This window comes from Bombus flavifrons, chromosome 8, assembly GCF_040668555.2.
Source record: "Bombus flavifrons isolate JBK064 chromosome 8, iyBomFlav1_principal, whole genome shotgun sequence".
Taxonomy (NCBI): domain Eukaryota; kingdom Metazoa; phylum Arthropoda; class Insecta; order Hymenoptera; family Apidae; genus Bombus; species Bombus flavifrons.
Window position 1 is genome coordinate 4,579,500 of NC_138449.1, and position 26,447 is coordinate 4,605,946.

General features: G+C 36.3%; 1 protein-coding gene across 9 annotated transcripts in view; it reads right to left on the reverse strand.

Annotated features, from left to right (window-relative positions):
* LOC138182875 (rho guanine nucleotide exchange factor 17) overlaps window positions 1-26,057 on the reverse strand; it is a 70,925-nt gene extending 44,868 nt beyond the window's left edge. For 8 of the 9 annotated variants that reach the window (XM_069119194.1, XM_069119187.1, XM_069119193.1 and 5 more), the window contains exons 1-5: window positions 25,117-26,057; window positions 12,335-12,515; window positions 7,537-8,184; window positions 6,042-6,278; window positions 4,804-5,302 (exon numbers count right to left, since the gene is read on the reverse strand). In XM_069119194.1, the coding sequence (XP_068975295.1) occupies window positions 4,804-5,302; window positions 6,042-6,278; window positions 7,537-8,184; window positions 12,335-12,496 (1,546 nt within the window). In that variant the 5' untranslated portion in view covers window positions 12,497-12,515; window positions 25,117-26,057. Of the gene's footprint in view, window positions 1-4,803; window positions 5,303-6,041; window positions 6,279-7,536; window positions 8,185-12,334; window positions 12,516-20,714; window positions 21,098-25,116 lie in introns of those variants that run through there. The other variant, XM_069119186.1, reaches the window with a different exon arrangement.
* Window positions 26,058-26,447: the final 390 nt, after the last annotated feature.

Here is a 26,447-nt window from a genome sequence, read left to right on the forward strand (position 1 = left end):
AAAGATGTCCCGCAAGAGATTTGTTGGCGCGTTAGCTCGAAGCGTTTCCGGCTTGCGCCACGCACGCGAATTGCCGCGTTTCACGCCTTCGGCCTTGTTACACATTGAGAAGTCGGCGTCCTTTTTTTCTCAAATTTTCTTTCGTATAAAAAAGAATCAAAATTTTTCAGTAAATCGATGTGAAATAAAAAGATTTATACTTTGAGACGAAAAAAGTCTAAAATAGAAAACTGCTAATTACTCCAATATCTAATAATGAAACGACGTTTTTCCTTTTACTACATAGTTAATAGTTTTTGGATTTTAAACAGCTCTAAAAAAATTTGTTTATTTCGAATTGCTTGTATCAAAATGCGTATCGAAACAATTCTACTTTGAATTGTAATATTGTACTTGGTAAATGAAGGTCTTAAATAAAGATAGTCCAGTTTTATGACTTTTCATAGTGGAGTGACACATCCCAAAGATATGTGCAGTCTAGCAGTCTAACAGTCTAGCAATCTAACAATATCTTTCTTTACTTCTCATGAATGTGATTTAGGACTCCAAACTATACGGACAAAAGGTAAAAGAAATATGTAGCGTAAAAATTACTAATGATATTTCTGTTATATTTTTTCAACAAAAAGGGAAGAACTACAGATTGTTTGAATGGTATTCTCTTTAATCAGAAGCTTGTTGTAATGTCATCCATGAATTACATAATCCGTCCATTTTGTGAGTGTACCCACAATTATTTTTTAAACTTCAGAAAAGAAGATTTACACTGACTGCTTTCTGCAATGCATCAATCGCTCTTTGGAAAATATTTCTCTTAAAACAGATTTTCTCTTTCAAAATATCTGGTTCATGCACAGTAGTGTTTTTTCTTTTAAATATTCTGAATTTGTCATTGTGCTAGATATTTAATAAAAATAAAAATAACCTTGCAAAAAGGTTTTACAAGAGAAGCGATATTTATATTACTTATATATATTACTTATATTATATATATAAGTGATAACTATATTACATAAAAGCTAGATTTTAAATTCTACAAATAATTTTAATTTCTTCCAGAATTAGGAATTTCAAACAAATCACGTATGCAGTAATACAAACTATAATAATAATAGCAGTATTTGCATGAACACAATAGGAGAAATACACAAATCGTATTTTCCTTTTGCCATCGATTACCTTTTGGCCAACTATGTACCACACAATGCGACAGGATTTGTTCAAATAATTACCTGAGCAAACAATACTCTTATTCAGGCTATGGACACAAAATGCATTATATTTAAGGCCGTTCGCGATACAAGTGCAACGGAAACCGATTCTCTCTAATATCTCTTTTATTTCTATTTCTTTATTATGAAACCGAAGCTGCCTTCGTTCGGTATGTAGTTCAGGGTTGTAACTGTACATCTAGACGAAAGTCAATGTTACGCGACTACCGATGTCGGAACGAAAAATCCAGATCTTTAGAAAAGCGTTTACTATTTTCGGCACTGAGTGTAAACTGTGTATAGACGTTCTTCACTTCTCTTCTTTTTTTCTTCCTTCCTCTCTGGAAGAGGAGATGAAACCAGTATCTCGCTGCAAGCTACTGCGCGTATAAAGGCTTCGTGTTTCGCAAGAAGACCAGAAACCGTTTATGATAAATGAAACGCAACAATGAGATTATTGATAATAATGTGTAGACTGTGGATATTTGTACAAATTCATATACGAAAGTATTTGAACACTTGTAGACATCTTTTATAAATATATTATGCATGTTATACGAAAGTTCTATTATTCAACTTATTACTATTCAACCTATTACTATTCAACACGAATATCCAAAGTTTAGTGATGTACTGTGAAATACAGTACAACTCCCTTTATTGAAACCAAATATCACATAATGTCTGAATGTTGCCGGCTGAATCCACTTATCTAAATGCGAAGTACTGTGGGAATTAACTCGTATTATATAAATTGTTTATTCCTCGATAGATTCAAATCTTGAATTCGAATTTCTTCGAATGCAATTGGATTATTTTTGAAAATCTCGAGTTCTTAATACTCCGATCAGTCGTGAAAATCTTGATTGGAAATCTTGATCGGTCTCAGAGCCTTTAAAACCTAATGAGTATTCAGTATCTTATATCTTCAACTATATCTACGATTATTTATCAGTACAATCATTATACAATACCTTCTATTATATTTTATCTTCATTATTCTACGTGAAATATTGATTACCTATTCATCAAGTTTTCAAAACATTGCACTCTATAAAGATTTTCAAGACTTCCACGATTCTCAAAACTTATCGAAACATTAAAATCCAAAACTAGTCGGAACTTTCAACAGTTTTTGGCATCGAATCGTACTCCTACTGATTCAAATTGCGACAGTATTGTAAAGCATCGAATTGGTTTGAATTGCATTGAAATTGAGATTCAACTGTTTATCGTTAAACATCGATCGATGCCAGACGGTGAGAAGTTTCGCACAGGAAAAGCATTTGGAATTCTCGAAAATTATTGGACTGGAATTCACGAATAAAATATGGCCACACAGTGTATCGAGTGAATTTAGGACGTAGGCTTCTTTAACACGCGTGAAATTTAGAAAGCAGACTCGTATTCGCAAGAAGAAGAAAAAGAAAGATGCCAGGGTAGAAGACTAAATGTTTAAGAGAAAAAGTAAAAAAATAAACATTTTCTATACTAAAAATGTTTTTCGTTAATGAAGAAGCATTTTGTGAGATATTTTAACGAATTTAGATTGCTCCTATCTTTAATCACACAAACCGTCATCTAAAGTGATTCATGAAAGTATTTTAGCATTTAGTATAGACAATTTTCATGAGTATATCGCGTGTATTATACGAAATTTTTTTAAACTGCACTGGCATTGTAACGAGATGTGTTCCTTATGATTACAGTAAAAGAATTTAGAACTAAATGTGATGAAAAAAAAATAGTGAGCACACTCCCGCTCATGGTCACAATGTTTGAAAACAGAGTCCATTAAGATAAATTGACTGAAGAAGATTGCAAATGAAATGTGTTAACGCAACGTTGGCCTTAATGGTTAGTAAAAAAAGAACAGAATGAAGAACATTTTCCACACGAAAGATGTTTTCCAGTAACGAACGAACATTTTGCGAGATATTCGCTGCTTTTTACGGATTTAGATTGTCCCTATCCTCAGTTATACAAACCGACACCTACATGAATATAATAATAGACATAATGGGTAGTGTTTATTTGGCTAACCGCCATGCCGCCCGAGTCTGCATTCTCGCGCGCAGCTCCCGGACCTGCTGGCCAATATTTACAAGTATACAATCGGCCGTATACAAATCATATAATTAATTGACAATGTTTTTCCTTCCAAATTTCCGCGTTCGCCACAGGGGCGATTACTTATCGTGTTTCGGAATGAAAACGAAACGATATTGGCCGTAACATTATCGCGTCCCGTTATGTAACTCGTAACTTCTAGCTCGCGTTTTATCTCCGCATTTTATCTCTGCGCTTTATCTTCACGTTTCTTAACTTCATTCTTTCCCTTTTTTGTTTCCGACTTCGCGCTCATGGCGTTATTAAATGAACTTCGAAGATCATGATACGTGGAACGTTTAATGTTTTGGCTGGCCTTGGAGAAAATACTTGCATGGGAAGTAGAGATGAACGATAAGGATGGAGTTGAAGATCTCATTTTTATTCGTTTTTCTTGTTGTACGCTACACTGGTTCGTTCGCCAAGCTTGGGAAAAAATACCAAGATTTTAATTAGCTTGTAGCTTTAATATTATGTTAAAATCTTTTGTATTTGAATCTTTTAGTTGTTAACGTTCTAACAACTAAAAGGACTTATGATGTTTTAGGAAAAACGTTAAGAAAATTGAAACAAGAAATAATGCATATCAATAACGCTCATACTAAGATACAATTTAACAAACAGAAGAAATTAAAGTTCACAAAGAAACTTAATTTCTTATAATACACGGAATTATCATGAAATATATTGTTCCATAATTCTAGTGACTCTATTAACATTTTTATACGCCATTATTACATATGCCACTATTGATCCGTCCTCTCTTGAGAAGTATTTCAACTAGAAACGTAATTTCTCATAAAAATGGATATTATTCGCTAACTCCTTTCAATCGGAAAGACATTCGTCGACAAATTCCCATATTGTTTCATCGGACAGACGGAAACAAAATGTTTTTCTTTGAACCTACTAGAGTAATAACGCTCGAGTAAAGAAGTAAAGCAGAACCTTTTATGGAGAGTGACTAGTAGAACCAGTTCCGAGCAGGTGAAGACCCGAAAAGATAAACACGGAAACAAAGTACAATGAATGCTTTGGAGTAACTGTTCTTACAGTTGCTTCTGCTCCCACTGCTACGCCCATTCAAATGCTTCTACCGCTTAGTGTATGATCATTTATACCTATGGATATGATACCTGTGAACAAAATCTACAAACCTATCGCGATTATAAACTAATGATCGCTTCGACTTGAGCTTCATCATTGTAGTTTCTTTAGTAGAGTTAAAAATGACTAATACGAAGATAAGTTAGTGTCAGTATTTAAGAGTATAATGGCTCATTCAAGTAATTTTTACGAATATATTATTTGCTTTGTACTTTTAAAACTTTCATTCCCACTGTAATGAGACACGAAGTTTGTTATTATATTGGTAAAATTTGAAACGTATCTGAAATTTATGTTCAGGAAATATCGAGAGGTTCATATATTAGATACAACCTAACAGTGTCCAATTAAAACAGGATTATTAAGAATCAATTACCTTGATTGAAATCCACCTGGCCGAAGGAAGCGCTCCTAAACGGCGCACCAGCTCTGTGAAACGTAAGAAGAGGCCCTCTGGGCTCCAATCTTGTAATCGCATCCCTGGCTTCGCCTTCGTTGCCTGCCCCGGATGAGGCGTTCAGATCGTCGCACAAATCGTCCACACATGTACCACTATCCACCACCGAATCACTGTACTGTCTCAGGTGTTTCGCCCCGTCCGCACTGGCATTCAGCTCGTTTTTGATGTCACTTACATCACCACTGTTCCTATCATGTTGCCTGACCGACCGCGAGGTTCTCCTCGAGTCGCTACATAGTTTCCTGCACGCGTCATTACTCGACTCACTGAAACACTCGTCACCGACACTGTCACTCCGGTTGATCGTTTTTAGCTGGTGTTGCTGATTTCCCGACCCATGACTCGTACCCTCACTGTACGTGTAGCTTCGACAAGAAGGTCGACCATCGCAGCGACCACATCCTTGATTTATTGTCTGGAGGAAAAAATTGGTTGTTCGTTGAAGTGATAGAATTTTTATTCATGAAGTTATATATTGCATCTATTGAGTGTTTTCAAATATATTGTTAGTCGCATCGTCGTGGTGAATGAGACTTGGATATTCTGAACTTCTTAGGTTGAGTATTTTCTAAACAGTACTTTTATAACAATGATTACAATAATAATGATTACAATGATTCAATAACAATCATTACTATTATAGTATGATAAACAGTAATATTATATAATATGAGAATCTGAAAATCTGGTAATTCAAGAATTGTCTTACATTGTAGATCTTGTAGTAATGTAAGACTGCTCATTTTTTATGAAGCTAGTGGCACGGAAATTAATATAATATTTTAATCACGTGATTAACAAGAATCTTTTAAACCTTTTGAATATGAAATTCCATTACAATATTTCTAATTAAATCTCTGAACTGATAGCTTATAATACTTCATCGTTATATCTTAAATTTTGAACGGAAAAAGAAATGCTGAAAAAGATCTAAAAACTCAAAGGAAAACATTTATCATCAAATACCATATTTGTTTTATAAATTTCGGTGAACTCATTTCATATACGAGTGAATATAAATTATTATTTAAAAAACAGGAAACAGAAACAGATTTTCAGTCTCTCTTTCCTGCGGAAAGATAAAAAGTGGAAAAAGTAAGAAGTTGTTAGAAGTGACAAAAAGATTTATTAATTAGAAAGCGAATTCTACTTACCTGAGGATAGTTCTGCGAGGGTGGTTGATACCCACTGGGGGGTGGAGAGGATGCTTGAGCCCGCGAAGGTCTCCTAGGTGGTGGTACTGGGGCTGGTCCCTTGAGTTTCTCGGTGAGCTCTCGAAGGCGCTCGGCCTTTTCGCTCCGGGGGCCGGAAGAGGACTTCTTGCTACTTCCTCCTCCGCCCCCGCTCCACCGGAACCTATGCAATCGGTCCACCGCTATCACTGCTGGTTCCTGAATAGAACAGATTACGTTTTTATCAATATTACCAAACCAAACTTTCATCCTATAAATTGTAAAAAAATTCGGAGTTACTTAATATCTTTACTTCATTTTTTACCTAATAAGTTTTTAAGCTAGTGCTCAAAAGTGTTTTTAAATAGTAACCAAAATTTAAGTGCCCAGTTATATTCAAGAAAACTGCGGAACGTTTGTCTGTAAAATAAAAATGTTAGTTTTGACTATAAGGTTTTCTTAGGTTTTTCGATTCTGTTCTTTCTTATAAGTTTTTTAAGATCGTGCACTCGCGACCAAACCAATTTTTGGATCGACCGTGCTGCGCAGCGTGCGCTGCCTCGTGCTTGCCGCGAGGGAAAAGACAGATGACGACCAAAATAGAATATCGTTCTTCGACTAGACACCTACGTATCGTACACATACGACTTTTCGATTCTCTAGGCTTGTCACTTGCCCGGCGATCAATTCTTATTCTCTCTGTTTTATCATTTCTCATTGGAATTCGAACAAGCCAAATTAACAGGTTGAATCAAGTTAACAGGTGAACTAAAATTCAACAAAGGCAAACTCTTTCCTTGTCAGTTGAAAATTAATCTGGCTTAGCCGAGAATTGCAAAATCCACGAATTGTCAAATACATTATACTCGATCTGTTGCTGTTTTCCTTTCTTGACAGTTACAGAAAGAAGAGCAAAAGAAATACTGGTGTTCAACGAGACGGATATAGATAAAAGAGAAATGGATGGAAATAAATAATAATCAATCCTCGCGAGACCTTCCACGCCGACCCCCATCTCCAGCCATTAAAAATACTACACCTCTACCACTTGTAAGCCACCTCTCGAGCTTTGACACAAAGCGTTCTCTCAGGTCGAAGACACGTCGTCCCAAATTCCTACGAACCAGCTCACTCTTACGAAATCACAACAGTTTTTCTACAGCCTCTGAAGCGTTCCTCTGATCAACGTATTCCCAAAAATATCCTCCAGAACGCGACTGAAAACTCTCATCACAAAACTCCAATCTACTCAAACTATATAAACCTATTGTATGTTCATACATCCTATCGATAATTCATAATCCACGATCCACTTCGCATTTACACACGATCAAATCAGCGTATAAAGGATCAAATCAAATCGAATCAGACCAAACTCAACCAGAAAGGTAACCCAAATTGAACCGAAAGGAATAGAAGCAACGTTAATCATCGCAAGCAAATCTTCCTCGAATGTCTTGAACGTTCGAAGAAATACCTGCAGCTTCAGCGTCTGATGCTTGGTCCACTGTGCTAGCTGGCGCGGTACCGAGACGGACTGCAACGTCGGAACGGCGGTGGATGTGTTGAACGATGTCGAAGTGGATGGCGACGAAGACGACGGTACCGCCGCTGTTAGAGCCGCGGACGATTGTGCTTGATGGTGCTGGCCAGTGCTGTTCCCCACCGACGTTTGCAGCATCCCTCGGTTATTATTAGAGTTCACCAACGGTTGCGCCGACGTCGTTGGCGTCGTCAGCGTCGCCGGCTGTTCCACGCCGGCAACACGGCTGTTCGAAAACGTGGGAGGCCCAGGAAAAGGAGCCTGTCCACTACCAATTCCTCCACCACCACCTCCAGCTCCACCTACACCGCTTCCACCGCTTGTTCCGCACGTCGACGTCGACGACGACAACGGGTATGTCGACGACGTAGCGACGTTCGTTGCCGACGGCGGGATCCTTGGCAACGGCAAACGAGAACGTGGACCGATGCAACAGCAGTCGGCGAGGCTCGTGCTCAGATCGAGCGCCGCGTTTTCCGGACTCTTCTCCGTCAGTCTTTCGCGAGAATCGCTCTCCCGAGAACTCCTCTTTCGACGTCTTTCCTGCGATTCTTCCCGCGAGTTCGATGGCGGCAAGCTTTCCTAAAAAAAAATTTTTTTATTTATTTATTTTTTATTTGCTTGTTTGTTGATTTATTTGTTTATTTAAGTGATTTATTTGAATTGTTTTGAACGTTTAAGTCTAGAGGAAAATTGTGCTGAGAGAATTGTGGTTTTTATTATTTTTAGTATTTGGTAATTTTTGAATATCTATTGTCTTGAAATTAATTTATGTGAAATAATATTAGTTAAGAGCTTATGATCTGTACATATTTTGTAAAATTCTTTTTGTTGCGTTATTCTTTCAGAATACATTGGAGTGCATAGTTTTTAATCTTATGCTGGAAATTAATTTATAAAATACATTAGCAAGTTACAATTTGGAATTTTTTACATATTTCTCAAGAATTCGAAAGAAACATTTAATTATACTTATGTAATAAAGCAAAAGGTTAATAAAAAGCTGAATTGATCGGTTTTTGTCTTCTAAGAGGCTCAAATTCAAGAGAATCGTTGAAAATCTAATCTTTTATTCTTGGTCACTTCATATCAAGGAAACTTATTGAAACAATGGCACTTACAGAAACTACGTTTCACATTTGATTAATTGAAATCTTAAAGGGCACTAAATTGTACACTTGACAACTCCAAGTTAAAACGACTACTAGTAGGCTAGTTTGATCAAGAACATATGTAAACTCCGAAAATAAACTCCAGAAAACTGCTGAATCTTTACATTGTCATGTTACATGTTCTACGATCAGCAAGAAACCAACCACGCACAGTTGCATTATCACGGCGTATAAAATTTCGTTTACAATTGAATACTTGACATTTTTCTTCCGCATCTCCCGCGATATTAGAAACAAAATAAAACTCATTATAGCACTTATAATTATTTGAACCGTTCCTTATATATTTTTAAATAAATCATATTTCAACATAGAAGTAAAAGGAATTAGCCTTTAGGTATGAAGGTATTCAAACAAAGACCTCACGAATATTTTATTCCTAATTTGTAGCCCGCTATGAAAAAAGGCGGCCTCTCATGCATGTAGATCAGACCACGTACTTATAGTCCTTTGTGTAATATAGCACGAAAGCAGCGGAACAAATGGGACCGTTAAAGCCTATGAAGTGGCTTCGTACATAAAGAGACTCAAAGACTGCTTCTTGTGATACCGTGTAAAACGAAACATAGGAAGTAGAACCTGCTTGTACAAGGTAATTTCACCTTGTCCTTGCCTACGAGGGAACACCTAATTTAAATATTTTTTCTATTGATCATTCATTTTCACCTACGTATTTGCAATTGTACATTGTGACTAAAACTAGAAGAAAAAGATTAAAAAGATCTAACGTATGAATTCATATTTACTTTTAATTATAACTATTCTATAATATTATAATATTATATAATATATATTATAACTATTCGAAATTAATTTCTTAGAAGTTAAGAATTAAGTAAATTATTTCATTTTTCTCTGTCCTTGACTGCAAAGAATGAAAATCTTCTTTCTTTGAAATATTTTAGCACCTTGAGATGTTACTGAGAATCCGTAATGATTATTCGCGTCGTTTTATGATTATCTATGGGTTCGATTGATACGTGTATAAGGACGATTGTGGTAAAGAGGATAACAGAGGAGACAATGGAATCGAGGCAAGGTGACGTTGTTTCTTCCCACGAACGAGCCGGAGATAAACTCCTCTGAAATAGATCTCTGACTCTTGTATGCAACACGGTGTACGGGGGATATGCTGGAAAGTAGAACCATCTAATCTCCTTTCTGGAAATCCTCCTGAGATAGTGAGATACGTTTCGAAATGTCTGCTTCGATCTTTATTCTGACGTTTTACGTTGCGCGGCTGAGAACGAGATACCACCAGGAAATGCCAAAAAGAAAAAGATAAAGAAATACCTATGCTTCGTGTTGCAATAACACTATAAGAGACCTATATTTACACAGTAATCATGTATTCGAATAGAGAAGATTATTTGAATATATCGAGTAGCTTAAAGAAATCTTTTCTACTTGAATAAACTGATCTTTCGGGGATTCGATATATTTATTTAGGTTAAGTACGAATTTAAATGCAAGTGTTTTAGATACTTGGAGAATTTAATTTTACTTAAGTTACCTGAGACGTCTAATGAAACGAGTTTATCTCAAGTTCCTAGTATTTAAAATTCGTTGAATGATGATATAATGTTACTAAAGTTTACGATTTACTATGCGATTCAAAGGATTATATTCTGATACTAATAGGAATATGTAGGTATTTATTGTGTAATATTGTAGTATATCTATTTTAAAATGTATATATGTACTTACTGTAGTCAGTAGAAATATAAGTGTTATTTATTTAATACACGTAGTTTTTGGAATAAACTAAACGAATAAACTAAATAATTTTGAAATTTGAAATTACAAAAATAAATGTACTATGATTAAATATTATATCATTTACAGATTGTAAATATATACATAACATATACATGTTTCTTTATATAAAATTACTATAACTTGTTGCATCAACAATTAATTCAATAACACTATCATAAATATATATATAGAATAATAATCTTTCAAACACCATGGTGTCCAAATATTAATGTATGAAAAATCTTTATAAAAATTCAGACTAAGGAAAAAAACAAATCTTGAAAGGCCACCATGTGGAAAGACTAAAAAGGGTTGAGATTGAGAAAAGCGTTCACGAGGCGTCTAAAATCGGAACACGAGAGTCAGATCATCGGCTCCTGATCGGCCGACGCGACGTATTCACGGTGATTTGTTGGTGAAGATTCACGATTGAAGGACTTGGCAAAGTGTTCGCGGGCTCGGCCGCGGTACGTTTCGCACGAGATTTTCACGTCGCCGCTACGTGTGCGTATGATGTCAACGTGGATATTATTCCGACCGGACGAGGACGGGCATCGGTGAAAAATAGGAAGAGGAAGAAAGAAGGAATAAAAAGGGAGATGGCTCGAAATCGGTACGAGTCACTGACTGGCGGCATTCTATTTACGCGATCGACTCTATATTTAGAATTTCCGACATCTTCATTTTGCTCACCGCGAAAACGTCTCCTCTCTGTCGCGAATCCGTCGAAGGTCGTCACGACAGTCAACGGAGTTTGGATTCTTATTTGGCTGGACGTTGCGTCGGTCTCGCGGCTCTTCATTCCGCTTAACCAATAAAATTTCGCTGGCAACACCACTGTGAAATTTCAAAAACTTCATATCCCCCTTCCCCATTCCGATCTCTCGTTGACGCACTTTGAACAACAGTACAGTCTTTTTTGAACCGTATTTGGATACGAGGAATGCGACTCGTAATAAAGGAACTGTTGTACGTAAGTACTCTTATAATATAATATGCTCTTTTTAAATGTTGCCAGTGGTAATAGACTTCGCGTCATACATTGTGTGAGGATGCATTTAGTTGCTTTGATAGAGATACAAAAACTTGTTGCGTAACTCTTTCTGTAATTATAATAGCACAAGGTTTGTCGTTGACGTGATTCTTTTTGTGTATACATTTTGTAGCTTGCTCTGTTGGTAAAAAGAATAGTGTCAAATTGAAGAGTATAATAATAAGCAAGCGAATTATTACGGATTGAAACGAAAGATATCATTTAACCAATATTTTATATTTTCTGAATTGATACCGACTGCTTTTTGTGCCTATCTAACAAAGAATAGCTTTCACGCGTTTAGATAAATAGAATTTTAAAAGAATTCTCAATGACAAAAGAGTGTACAATAAAGAACATAAAAATTGCTATAATATAAAAACATAAAGAAACCTATATATAAATGTACAGAAATTTTGAACAAGTTCCTTTCGACGAACGAGGAACATTTCAAACACACCAAATTTTACTAGAACAGAACTATTTCATCATACAGGACAATTCACTCTCGTACATAAGTATGAGGACACTTATGAATACTTATTGGGAAGTTCATTAAAAACTTCGAGAATTGTTATTTCATTTGAAACTAAATTATAAAAAATCCACGTATTCGATATTACAAGAATAATCTCATCAATTTTATATAACAAAATTAATTCCATTCTTGTTTACGTGCGACTGTCGTATTTTTTGATCATTTTGTTCAATACTGACGTTCATATTATCGATGTATTTCTTGTTATCTGTTTCTATCCAAGTCTCTTACCTGAGAAAGTCTGAGACCGTATCTGGTACCACCTAAAACCACGTAACCACCGCCGACACTTCCCCCTGTCATGGCTCTTGCAGCACCCCCAAGCCATCCTCCGAAACCACTTCCTCCTGCCTTCTCCGGCCCGCCACCGCCGTCTCCACCGACGCGGGGCATTCTTCATCCTCCCTTCACCCTGCACAGAAATACAAGGCAAATTACGTTACACTCTTCGGCAAAAATCCATTAAACGTATTTAATAGTCCCTTCTTCGTCTCTTCCGTTAACAACCAAGGTCTCCGTTATTTTAATAGTGAGTTTGTACTGGCAATGATCTTATTATGGTGCTTTTCCATCGTGGTTTATGAACTCACCGGCCGCGTTATGACGTAAAGTAAACTTAAATTGTGTTTTGAGTAAATACGCCATCACGGTTTTACCGTCTGATTCGACAGGAAGCGAGCATAAATTTCGTGGCAACGCTTGACGTGCGATGTGTATTTTTCTTTCTCCTTTCCATTTTTATTCTTTTCTTTTTTTAACATTAGAATTATCTGGATGGTCCAATTTGTAATTTTCCTGAAAATTTTATAGTTTTAAAACGACGAGTTTTTGAAATTTGAATAATTTATCGTACAATATGCGAATAAAAAATTTCATTACATATTTTTTCATATATCATTCACTTTGGTTTCCTTGCTATAAATATTGTACTTTAGTCGTCAGTATGTCATTAATGTATTTTTTAATATCTCTTCTGCGAATAATTAGTTTGCGAAAAAGGTTATAATAAAATAGGTAGTAAAATGTTATAAAAGCTTGATGTTCCTTTAACGTAGAAAATTAAGTAAAGACAAGAACAATTTTCTTAGAAGCTTGATGTTCCTTTAAAAGTTTGATATTTCCTTAATATAGAAAATGAATTAAAGGCACAAATAATTCTTTTAAAAGCTCCATACAAAACATATCCTTATCGTTATTATACCAAAAAGATTTATCGTGAGTTCTTTGACGGATTGAAATGTTTAATCAATTCAATTTAATAGAAAAAATGAATTATGCACTGATGATAAAAGTACCTAAATACTTACTCTCCTATATTTTACATCACATGACACAATTTTTCAACATTTTCAAGAAATTATATATCTCAATGTCAAGATAACATCAGGATCTGTTCACTATAATTATCAATCTCACGAACCACTCTTCATCTTTAACCTTTTCAATGTACAGTACATAGACTATAGTTTGGTTAATATATGAAGTACTTCGGCAACTTATACTCTTCAGGCTCCACTATCATAAATTAACCATGATAGAACAGAACACGAGCAATGTCGATAATATTGCGACTTAACGTTCACTTTGTTCACAAATCAAACCTCGTAAACGTTTCTTTTCTCACAGATTACGTTGATTTACAGAACTATTCCGAAGCTTTCACGGCGCGTGTACGCAATACGTCTTCGAGTAACTTTAATGAAACTTTCTCGGGAATCGACGAGAATTTCATTCAGTAACAGCAACGCGTGGTAAATAAATAAAATCATTCTCCACAGCTATCGGGGAATGCGCAAACGTTCGCAAGAATTCAAGAAGCGATTGTGGTGCGTGAGTGCGTGCGTGCGTGCGTGCGTAACATAGACGCGTGAGTTCGCATAATCATGGTAGTTCAATTAGATTTGTTTCTGTTATGAAAAATTTATAGAAACCGTCCGGACTGATGAAATAGCATTTTTTAGATATACATTTTCTTCTGATTTATTTCGCATCAATTGTTTAAAACGCAAAGGCTTAATTTGATAATACATATACAATTTCTGATTCTTTAAGCAAAAATAAAATTTAGTGGCAGTACATATTATATTAAACTAAGTGATGTACATATGTAATATTTCATATACTTTTGGATGATTAAATGTAGATTATTTATTTGTGATGTAATAAATGTGCCGCATCAATTGTACCAATTTTCTTCATGATATTGATCATACCATTCATATAAATAAACTTTTACAAGAATGTATTGGTTATCTCTGAGTAGAAAATACAATTTTAGAAATATATGCTTTCTACGTTTATACTCATATGTCACGTATAATAATAATTTGCATAGTAAAGGTTATGTGTTGAATTAGGAATATAATTGCCCATTCATAAGAGAAGAATTTGTCGCATAAGGCCAAGAATTATAAAGTTTATCTACGTTTCGCCATATTGCATATGATTAATGTCAATCGGAAATTGACGTCATCACACCGTTACATCCGAGTTAGGTGCCACAGACGATTTCTGAACAGAAAAGGAAAGCATTTAAACTTTGCTAAATATGGAAGCGCCATTTAACTGTAAAAAGTCCAACAAAGAAATAAATCTGTATTCTTCATTCTTCGTTTAACACTTTGTAATAGAAAACAAACCTTACAGATCTGTAGTAATAGTGATAGAAATTTGGCACAAATTCGCGCATCTATAACTGCAAATATGTGATCTCGCGTAAACTATCCACCATGAATTCATCATTTTATTCGGTGAAGCAACCACTGTGATTTGAACGAATAAATCTGGAGACCGGAAATTGCTGTTGATAATCGCAGTGCACTCGTCGATGAACGAGCAATCAACGAATAAATTGAAAATCCCAGATGCCTACTATTTCAAACGATTCGAGTGTTGCATTATTTACTTTAATGTTATTTGGATTCAAATTTATTCATGGAATTCGTGAACAATAACGAACGAACGAAAATAATAGTGCAAAAATTTCGTTTATCTCTATTGCTAGAATTTTTGATGTGGAAAACACAATAATTAAGTTCAATTAACAGAACAATTAAAGTAATATTATTCGATTCTTACAATCATCATGGATTTATTTTTACAATCATTTATTCCTAAATGCTTACATCTTTGAATTTATGAAGTTATGTCTATCCTTCTTTAAGTATTTTATATTAAAATACTTCTTCTTGGTCATGAAGTTATATAAAAGTCAAAAAACTAATAAAAACGGACTATCATATCTTTCTTTTGTAATCTTCGAATTATACCATATATATTGACAACTACACTATCTTTGCAAAGCTGGCTTTCATCTAAACAGTATCGCGATGGAGACTTTATGATTGCAAATATTGAGCGTTTATAAATACCCGTGTATGTCTTTTCTATTTCCGAATGCTGAAGGCTAACTATATCGGAAATTGAAGTGGTTCGTACGTCTTCTCAGGTCTAAAGAAGCATTAAGAGTCCATCATCCACCTCCAAATAATAATAATAGCGATTATATAAATCATATACTGCTGAGTAAATCCTATACTGTTAAGAAGATCAAGCTTATTTACGTACAATATTTTATGAAAGTATTCGAACACGTAGAAAAGTTTTATGAACATATTATATGAATTGTATAAAATATATAAAACATTTTTGCATATTTCATTAACACTTTAATGACATTTAACTCGTGATTATATTGGTCTTGGAACCATTCCGAAAATGTATATAGAAGTCATATACATTTTCAGATTCATCTCTAATTTTATCAGTACGTATAATAATGGCAGTTGTGCCTCTTTACAATTCTAATGAAATTTCGGAAAGTTTCGTATAACACACATAATATATTCATAAAAAAATGTCTATATAAGCATTCGTATATCTACTTTTGTAAGCTATTGTATAAAGCAACGAGAGACATTGTTTCTCAAAAGTTGAATTACGAGCTTTTATTATCGCGAAAGGCAACGGTGATCGCGTCGTTCCGCTGGCTTTATTCTATCACGCAGATCGCGTGTTTCGTTGAACGCGGCTGGTTAGATTTATGAGACGATAAAAATCATTTTCTCTTGCATTATTTGTACTACAAAAATGGCCATTCTTTTTCGCGTATGCAAATTACCATCGAGGTTGGACGCGGCATTGCAGAATTTATGAACGGCCGTGGAACAGGTTGGGATTAACGAGAAATATTATTTCGATGCACCGTAAATCCTAGCCAGCCTATTCGATTTTCATCTAATGTGTTTTCTGTCAGATAGCAGTGATCGAGTGACATTCAATTCCCGGAGTGAGTTATTTCGCCGAACCACGAGCCACCACTGTTCCCGATAACGGATGTTGAACTCGATTCGACCGAATCTCGATAAAGTTCATGATCAATGATATGCATTATTGTTGGGCGAAAGTCGATTCACCAGATCGAAAGAGTCAATTTTCGCCCAAAATGAGTCAATTTTCTAGCGAATGGTGCCAGGAATATTCCAATCACCCAATGTTTCGATTACTAACATTATTCAACTCATTTTGTATAGAAAGAATATTTCAATTGGATTCTTATTCAATTATGTTTGTATATTTATTAAAAGATGTGTCTTTTTTCGAAGCATTTCTTTGAAAATATACTCTTATTTGAGCCCCTTAGAAGCCAAACTAATCAACTCCACTTTTTGTACGTTTCTCAACTTTATTATATGGATACGTAATTAATATTGAACTTGTTGAATAAACTAATTATTCATTTTCAAAAGTTCATTTATTATAAAAAAGTAACATAAATAAAGGTGATCTCTCCAAGGAAATTCTCTAACAATTGTAATATTCCACAATTTTCTTTACTTTCCAATTTATGAAGTTAACCAATTTAACTTCTGAATTAGTTCAAATCTATTTAAATATATTGTTTCTTTTCGGCGAACTTATGAGGCGATAAATATTAAACTTTGCAATTAGGTTCGAACCAACTTATAGTATACTTGATCCCATCACTAACGGCATCACTCGACAACAACGATCTAAATTAATCTCCACTAATAAACCAAGCTGACAAGATACAAAAAAAAAGAAAACAAAAAAGAAGAGACGAATGATATTCACCCGACTGGAAGCTTTCGAAAGAATCCTAACGTAGAAAATGCAAATTTCATTACGAGCGTCTGATTACGAAGCCGCGAACGAACCGATGCATTCCTCTCGAGAAAATGGTCGATTGGTCCATGGAAAGCGGCTCTTTTACACAGTCCCGAGTCCAATTGGCCGGAACGAATTGAACTTGTGCCAGGGTCGCGTTGAGGTGAATAAAAAGAAGACGAGGAAACCAAAGACGCCTGGTGCGCGGCAGGATACCCGAGGGCGTTTTCTTTCACTTTCTTTTCGTTCCTCGAACCCACAGCACCCGCGATATTCTCGAATTCCGCGACGCTCACGCGCTCCCACCTTATTCCAAGTTTTCATCTTGGTTTATGTCGGCACGTGGCATTGGTATCGCGGCAGCCGCGTATTAATTAAATTCGAAACGCGACATCGCGGCGTAGTATTTCAAATACCTTGTACACCAGTGTCTTGAGCCGGGAAGTCGTGGCTTTCCTTCTAATTCACAAATCCGTTCCACCTACGTACCTCACTTCACTGTCGTAATACAATAAAGTTTCCCGTATCGGAACTACACAACAGGGAGACGAAAATGTTCAGATAATAGAACACCCACCGTCTTGATATTACATTTCATTTATTCATGTAAAGAACAAGAAACTTGCCAGTTTTATTTATTATCTAGGGATGTCATATTTGTTGGCCGTTGAACTACATAAATTTTCGTGATGAAAAGACACATTCTCATTATTTTCACTAAGGTGCCGTGCAGAGAGCGACTTTTTGACGCCACGTTCACGCTGCGTCATATGTCTGTCATTGTTGGTTCTAACTGGGAAACAAAGAAAGACATATGACACAGAGAGAACGCAAAGTAAAAAACTGACTTGTTTACACCAGCCCTTAATATTTATGTTCTAATACACGTAGTAACACGTACAATAATACTATTTGTAACAGAAAAAAGCACTTGTTTCTTCAGTACAGTGTTCACACATTAGGGTATTCGACAATGGAGGATAATAGAAGTAAAGAGCCAAAATTAAGCCTTTAATATTATACTTTACTTTAATATCCACTTAAATTGTATATCATATAAAATAAATTATAAATTACCGATAAGACGACATTGTTCTTTTTCCTATCTGACATCCTGTCAATAAAATACATTAATAATCCCTAATAGACCTGTTTTCCGGAAGCATGATTCCATAAAAATACTATAAAGCGATATTATAAGATTATATATTAGGATTATATATTAACGTCTTCATAAAATAAATATCGTAAAACTGTTCGACTAATGGTTGAAAGATACGTGAAATAGATTCGATATCGAGTAAAGCATCTCGCACGCAGGTGGCACTCTTAGTACAGTCATTTATTGGCACCTTGCCCGCCATGATTTTCGTCCGGAATCCAAACGCCGGATTTGGATGATTCAACCGATCGAAGGAAGAGAGTGGTTTCACGTACAGCAAAGTGCCATGGCACGCGGAAAATATACGAAGAATTCGAAATACAACGAACGTGACGTAAATATCGACGAGGGTGCAAACTCGTATTTTGTCGCGTTGCTCACAAAGAACATTCACTGCGAAAAAAGAAATGCACCGCAATGCGGCGTCAGAATTCCGAGTATAATAAGCAAAAATCCGTACAGGGTCAAACACACGGGAGAAAGAACACTGTCGACGGCCAGCTTTTCTACGAACACTATCGTTAATCGAGCTCTTCTCGACGAAGACGAAGCTTCTATTTTCATTCGTCAGATTTCATAAGAAAAAAAAAAAAAAAAAGGAATCGCCACGTCGTCTTCGTCGAAGCGGAGACACTTTCGTGGCTAATTTTAATCCACGATCTTTTGGAGAAGACCAAAAGTCTTTCTTGGCACATGAAGCTACGATACGAATAAGGAAAGCGTTGAAGAAAAAGAGACAACCGCATTCCGTTCCGGCGATGTTATTTGCACGAGAGACGCAACGCGTCTCGGTGCAAACAACCGATAAACATGCACGTTGCTTTGTCATCGCAATGTGGCAGAAAGCGTCGTTGGGTTTATTTGCGAAACGATAAGCTGCTGCAACTCGCTGAGATGCACCCGCCGCTTTATCGCGATATTTTTTTTATTTTCGTTCTTTACTTAAAATCGCACCAAAGAACATAAATCCCAAACCTTCTTACATGAAAGAAACCAAAATTAATTCATCGAATATAATAAACAATAAGGAGATGTGTACGTGACCCATTGCAGGAATGTATACGTTCGATTAAATGAATATTATACTATAATAATTGTCTGTTACAGTTTCCCAGATGGAACTTTTCAGAGAAACGATCAAACGATTTTGTATTGCTCTATCGAAGAACGCAAACCCTTTTGTACTCTCTTTCTCTTTCTGTTGAGACTCTCTTTTCGGGGAAACGTTGCTAAAGATAGAATACACGTTTGAACCTCTTAACACGAGAACACGTTCATCGTTCGCCCCTACGCTCAGTCTTTATACGGCCCTAATTTGTCGCGACGATTCGAGAATCGGGCAGAGTCGCGTCAATCACTTTTAATTGTCTTGAACATCTGCGCGATCGCACGACTGCACACGTAGCCAGGCAATTGTACTCAATGATAAACAATGAATACACGCGAGATAAAGCATCTCGCGTGCCTTTCCCTCATTCGATCGATCGTTATCGCCAGTTTCTCTCAGAAACTCGTTCAATGCCGTTTATCGCTAATAAATTAAAAGCCCGCTAAGAAAATTCTTCCTCATGCCGCCTTTTTGTTCGTAAGTTACTAACATCAATGATGTCATCGTTTCCTTGATTATTTGAATAAGGAAGCATAACGCTTTTTTCTGTAGATAATAGAATCCTGTGTATATTTTAATTATGAGAGAAAAATATATAATGTGACTAATGCGATTTCATTTATTACTAATTGTAAATAAATATAGATAAAACAGAGGTGTAATAAGATATTTATAGTACAAAGAAGAAATCCTAAGAAAATCCAGATATTATTTTACAATAATAAATCTTCAACTTTTTCCCAAAAAATTACTTAGATAATCACGAGAAAACATGAGTAATCACGGTAAAGTAAAAATCATACAGCCTTCATTGACACAAGAAAGCATTCCAACAAAGCCAGAAGACCCTTTTAAAACAATGAACTTGCACACGCATCATTAAAAATACCAAACTGCTTCGAGAACCGCGTATAACACGCTTCGCACGAGTCTAACTCCCGTTCAGCAAACATCCTACATTTTAAGAATACACAGGCGGGCCTATATCTACATAATCATCTGCCAGATGCGCTAGACAGTTAAAGGGTTAAAGGCGCGCGCCGCAAATAGCAAGACCCACCTACATTCTCTTCGAACGAGAACAAAAACCTCTATACAATACAAACAAAGAATCTGATCGAGAGATCACGGGGTCTATCATTAAAGCGCCATCGGGGCGATCACCCACGCATCGACGAGGCCACGAATCGTCGAAAGCGGACTGGTTCGCTTACCGATTAATCAAGACAGCCGCATGTCGTGGCGACGAGACGAAATAGGATGGAAGGAATGTCCCACGACCAGTCAACAGCGGATCCCTGGTCTTGACGTAGATCTTGATATCGTACCGGTGACCTGGCGAAGTCCTCGAGATCAGTGGAGCTCAAGGTCACGTCGTCGAAGGCGTTTACGAGTCACAGAGGCACGACGAGTAGGGTTCTTTGGACACGGGCGTGGCGTTCGCCAAAAACCTCTATCGAACACTGGCCACCGAGACAACAGAAACGACGAAGAGAGACGAGAGCAATGTAGACGAGTGGAGAGGATCGAAGAAACGCGGCCGGTTCGCGGATCAGGAATATGATGCCACCTTGGTGAAAGCCTCCGCGAAGAAGAGGCTCCCTTACCGCACCGAGTGCCGCTCCCGCTAAGCGGAAGATTATCTAAATAGAGTCCGTGCTACCAGGCAGAAGAGAGAGGGAGAACGGGACAGTGAGGAGAGAGGAAACCGAAACGAGGTGGTATTTATACGTCGTGTCTTTTGGAGAGCCAGTGAATCCGCGACCAGGAACATCCCTCCGCATACCTTCGTGGAGGGAACGCCGGATATTGCGGATCTTTCGTGTTTACTGGCTCTCCAAGAGCTTCGATCTTTTCGTCTACTAGTCTGCTTGAAAGACTGACTGAAGAAGAAAGGATTTAGTGATTTTGCTCGATTCACGTCACTTTTGATCCAACTGTGTGTTTCTATTGATAAAGAATTTCTTAATTTTCGAGCACGTATGAGAGAATCGTTATTTACATATACTGTATATGATGCGTTTCAATTTTATACTGAAATTCTTTTTAAAATATTAAAAAATCGTTTTGTTTGTCGAAACAAAAGCAAGATTGAAACTTAAAGATTCGAAGACCGTAGCAGTATCAAAGATATACTATGTACTATACTAAAGATATACTGCACGGTCAAAGATATACTATCACTATTTTCTGAGAATGTTGGAATGTTGTCAGAATGTTATACATCTTGTTTTGTAAAAATGTAGAAATTTCAAGTTTATTAAGTGGTTGTTGTTGAATGATTGTTGAAGTTCTGTGAATGTTTCATCTTCTTTTACAGTAATTGCCACAGGTTTCTAGCAAAGCTATTTATAACATTGCTCTGTATAAGCTACACTACATGCTCTACTTGTGGAACATGATTTTATTCTCAGAAACTCTTTGTCTCAATGATATAATAAAACACAAACACTTCTAGAAAATAATTGTAAGAAGCATTTTTGCGAAGAACTCAATACAAAAATTTCATAAAAATGTAAGAATTAAATCTTTTCATGAAGATGTACGAAATATTCCGCTTTAAATATTTCTACGTAACCAAAAGCTAATTAATACATAATCGTACCAAAAAAACCTCATAGAATTATGTTATCTTATTTCGACATGCAACTATATTCCCGCATCCTCCTAATAATTATCGTACCTTACGGAAACTTAAAATCCTAATATATGTATATAGTTCGTTCAAGATATAACGAAGCTGAACGAGTAATTAAAGGAAATTAGAATTATCGTCGGGTAAATAAATTTGATACCGCGTAATCGTAATTATAAAAAAAGATCATGTTTTTGAAAAAATAGAAGAGACAAAACTGATCACACAAGCTGGACTTGGTAAATTGATTCTTCACGCACGGTTAAGCAGGATACCGTGATAATGATCAACGCATTAATTTTATATAATAGCGGATTATTATTATTATTTTCACTACCATAATAAAATTATCAATTATCTACGAATATCGAAATTCGTCAAGGATACACTCCTCCTTCCTTATCTTTCCAACATTTTGCATATGTTAAATTGTAGAGAATATAATATTGTAATAATTGATAATTATGAAACATAGTGCCCATGCTAATATGAAAAATCTTGTACGAATATTTTCGCACCTGTCTTAATACAGCTGCCAAAATCGATTGCTTGGTCTGCCATACGGAATTCCTCGCTCGATGACGCAACAGTGAACGCAATCATCGAAAAATACGACTTGTGGCATTCGTTAAGCCAACAGCGAAAAATAATGTACATATAAGAGCAAAGGAATTTGATCTTATTTACGCTTATACTGCACGGAAGTCGAAGCAAGTGCTACATGTGAGTTTCGACGAATTAAATCGTACAAGTCGAAAAATAAGATAATTTTAGCATCAAGTAATACTTCGAAGAACTCCTATCGTATTAAAGGCTTCTATTAAAAGTCAATGCGAATATACTCTCCCCTCCTTAAAGTTAAATATCATTTATGAGAAGATAAATTTAAAAAAATTTGTTAACTCTTACAGAATAATAAATTTGTATAACATATACATTTCACTTCCTCTACATTGTCCAAACATTGCAACCAGTACATATTGCACCATAACTTTTACCTTATCTTTTGACATCACTGTGCAAACATTAAGCTCAGATCAATTTGTCACTCTTTATTACATCCAAGTCAAATATTCATTTCACTTCATAATCAGTAACCTCAGCTCTATATACCAACACATCTGGAGGATAATCATTACATCGCGTGCCGCGATGCTTCTCTTTAATTACCATTGAAATTAAAATAATAGTAAGTGAAAAAGACGAACATCAGAAACGATTCCCGTTCAACTCTCTCGTCCCCTCCGGTTTCGAACGCGCGTTCTTTTATCGTTACGGGGATCAAGATTCGTCCTCGACTTTCGCGCGATTTATCGTCCCCAAGATGATCCTCTATGAAATGAGGAGAAAAAACGTGGCTGTTACGGTTGGTCGTCTTGGTGCAACGTAATGGGCCACGACGTTAGAGAGACACGAGAAACGAAGACTGCACACAGTACACACGCATCCCCTGTGCACAATGCCTTCCGACTTCTTCTTTCCTCGCCCATCGAGAAACGACCGCGACGAGGAGTAAACTTAGGGCTTCCGGCATTGTCGAGATTACCAGCAAACTTCAACTTTCACCGATCGAGCAAAAATCGCGATTTTTCCCCGCTCGAACAACGGTTCGCAGAGCCGCGCAGGGCGATCGAACATTATATTCATAAATAGCGGCCCAACGTGCTCCATTGTAATACTTTCTCATGTGGTTATCGTAGCTGAGCTCCGTTCCACGGAAGGATACGCTCCGTGATCCCGCTACACACCAGCAGGAGAGATTTTAACAGGTGGATATATTTTGCTTAGATGTTTCGATAGGTACGGAGAGATTGGAAAATACACATTTTATTTCGTGTAGCGGAATTATCCGAAATACACAGTACGCTGTAAATACAAAAAACTGATGGTCGAATGGACGTTCGATCAACTCCTGTTGAGAATCCATCGAGAAACGATCAAGCACTTGATTAACGTTTGGCTTCGGGGGAAGATGTATCGCGATCGGATTGCACTTTACGGGAGTAACTCTAGCAGGTGATTTGTTTTAATTGAGACGTTTCTAAGAATAGAAAAGTAAGCGTTGTAGTTTTAACCGTGTCATATGGCCGATATTAAATTGCCATTTTTATGTGTCATTTGTTAGGAAGTCCTTACTGATCGTTAAATATAAGTTACTTGGAAGATCTTGTACGGTTAAAGTAATATCATTGGCAAAGTTTTACAAGTCACAAATTGCAAGTTGTCAATGCTGAGGTAGGAAGTTTGACAATAACATAAGCGAAATTCTATAAGCGGATTTTAAAAGGTTCGAACTAGTTATTTATTCTCTTCGATGTATAATTTAAAAAATTGCAGCTATAAGATTGCATTTTCTGACAATTCCAATAAATAAAAAGTGCCATTTAAAAATCAATTTCCTTTTGAGACATATAAATTTACAATCAAGTAATGTTGCTACTAATTTCAATTTTTAACCTCCATGAAATATTAAACTCACAGATACCTCTTTTTCATTTCCAATAAATGATTATTGATTTTTTAACCTTATAAAAAGAACAAAGTTCTTCAACAATCTAAAAAATTGAGATAATAAAGAGATAAGTTTAGGTAAAAACAACTAGAATGAGATTCTACACGCAATTAAAAATACGTATAAGAAAAGCTGTTCCTTACTTCAATATTTACTTACAATCCTTTAATATTTTCTTTTAATATTCAGATTGTAGAGACTTTTTGTACAATAGAAATCTACAAAATAGTAACATTTATCATATCGGTTAATAAATTATCGTGAAAGATGATATTCAGTACAAGAAGATTTTCCTGTTTAACCTGCCTTGACTTTGTTCTGAAATACTTTTCACGATATAAAAATACCAGCGAGTCTGACAAGTTATTAATACCAGTAATGTACACAAAAGTTCAAGATACCAGATAGAAATATTTGTCTTTAATAATTCTCAATAAGGAATTTTGCGTGAAACAACATATATACTCACTCCTGCAAGGGTTCGAAAACGCTTCCTTGGATGCCATCCACGTAATTCTGCTCGAGAAAGTATTCCCGTTTGATCGCCACGCAGATATCCATAACAAGCACTTCCTCAAACCAGGTGATGTTTCGTGCACGAGGAATTATCATCGACGGCTTTCCACCAAACACAATTTCGTTACATTACACTTCAGGATGAAAATTTTCTTCGCTGTTATACCCGTTGTTTCCAAACAATCGTTAAATCGACGTTGTTCGATCCCGTACATTACTCGAAAGTAACGTAGAATAAAAAATGTTCCACAAATCTCGATGTTCTACTTCTGTTTGGTCGTTCGTTTCTGAGTTCGATCGAACCGGCTGTTTCTAAACCGATTTCAGCCTTGAATCGAACCGATCGAAAAGACCCAACCGGATCATGCACAACTGCGGTTGAAAAACATTTATTTAAAATCTTTTACACGGTCAAATTGGCCAAGACAGATTCGAGTATTCGCTTACGTTCGTGGGAGCCTTATCGTTGCGAGATAATATTATCATAATATTGTGTTTACGAGTTTGTTCGTTCTGCAGATTGCGAACGATATACAGATCTTCATATCGGCAAACGAAATGTCTCTGTCCTCGTTTCGGACCACTAGTTTCAGAGAGATAATCTTAAAGTCAATGTGACTAGATTAGCAGATCACGAATCGGTTTTTTGCATAGAGATCGACATACACACACACGCGCGCACACACGCACACGCACGCACGCACACTTGTATAGGTGTAAGTATCATACATATAAATATCAACCTGAAAGCATTCTTCATGATTCTTCGAGCGCGCGAGATCGCTTTCCTCCGTTCTTAATTAATCACGAGTGCACTTGGAATTAAACGCACGGAATGCAACGACACACGGCTACTATCCGAGAGCACTTTCACTCAACCATTTTTTTCTTTTTTGTTTTATAGTAAGAACCAATTTTTGGCTGCTCTGTTAATCGATCATAAAGAATCGAGATTCGAAAACATCGACAACCGTGAGACGATCAACAAGCGACGACGCACACCAAAATATGAATATCTTTTCTTTCTACTGTCTTCGTACTTCGTACTTTTATCTTATTCGGTCGTAAATGCACGCGTATCGCTTTTATCAGTCCATAAGAAAGGACACCGTGAACGCTTTGATTTGCTCGACGAACAGCTCGGCACCAATAGAAACATTAATCTCGTCCACTTACTCGACGCGGAATTGTATTCCGTAACAGTAGCATATTAAAGATGCTAATGCGAACCACTTAAACCAGTTTCGTCAAGAAAACCGACTATCTCTTTCGTACCAAGAGGAC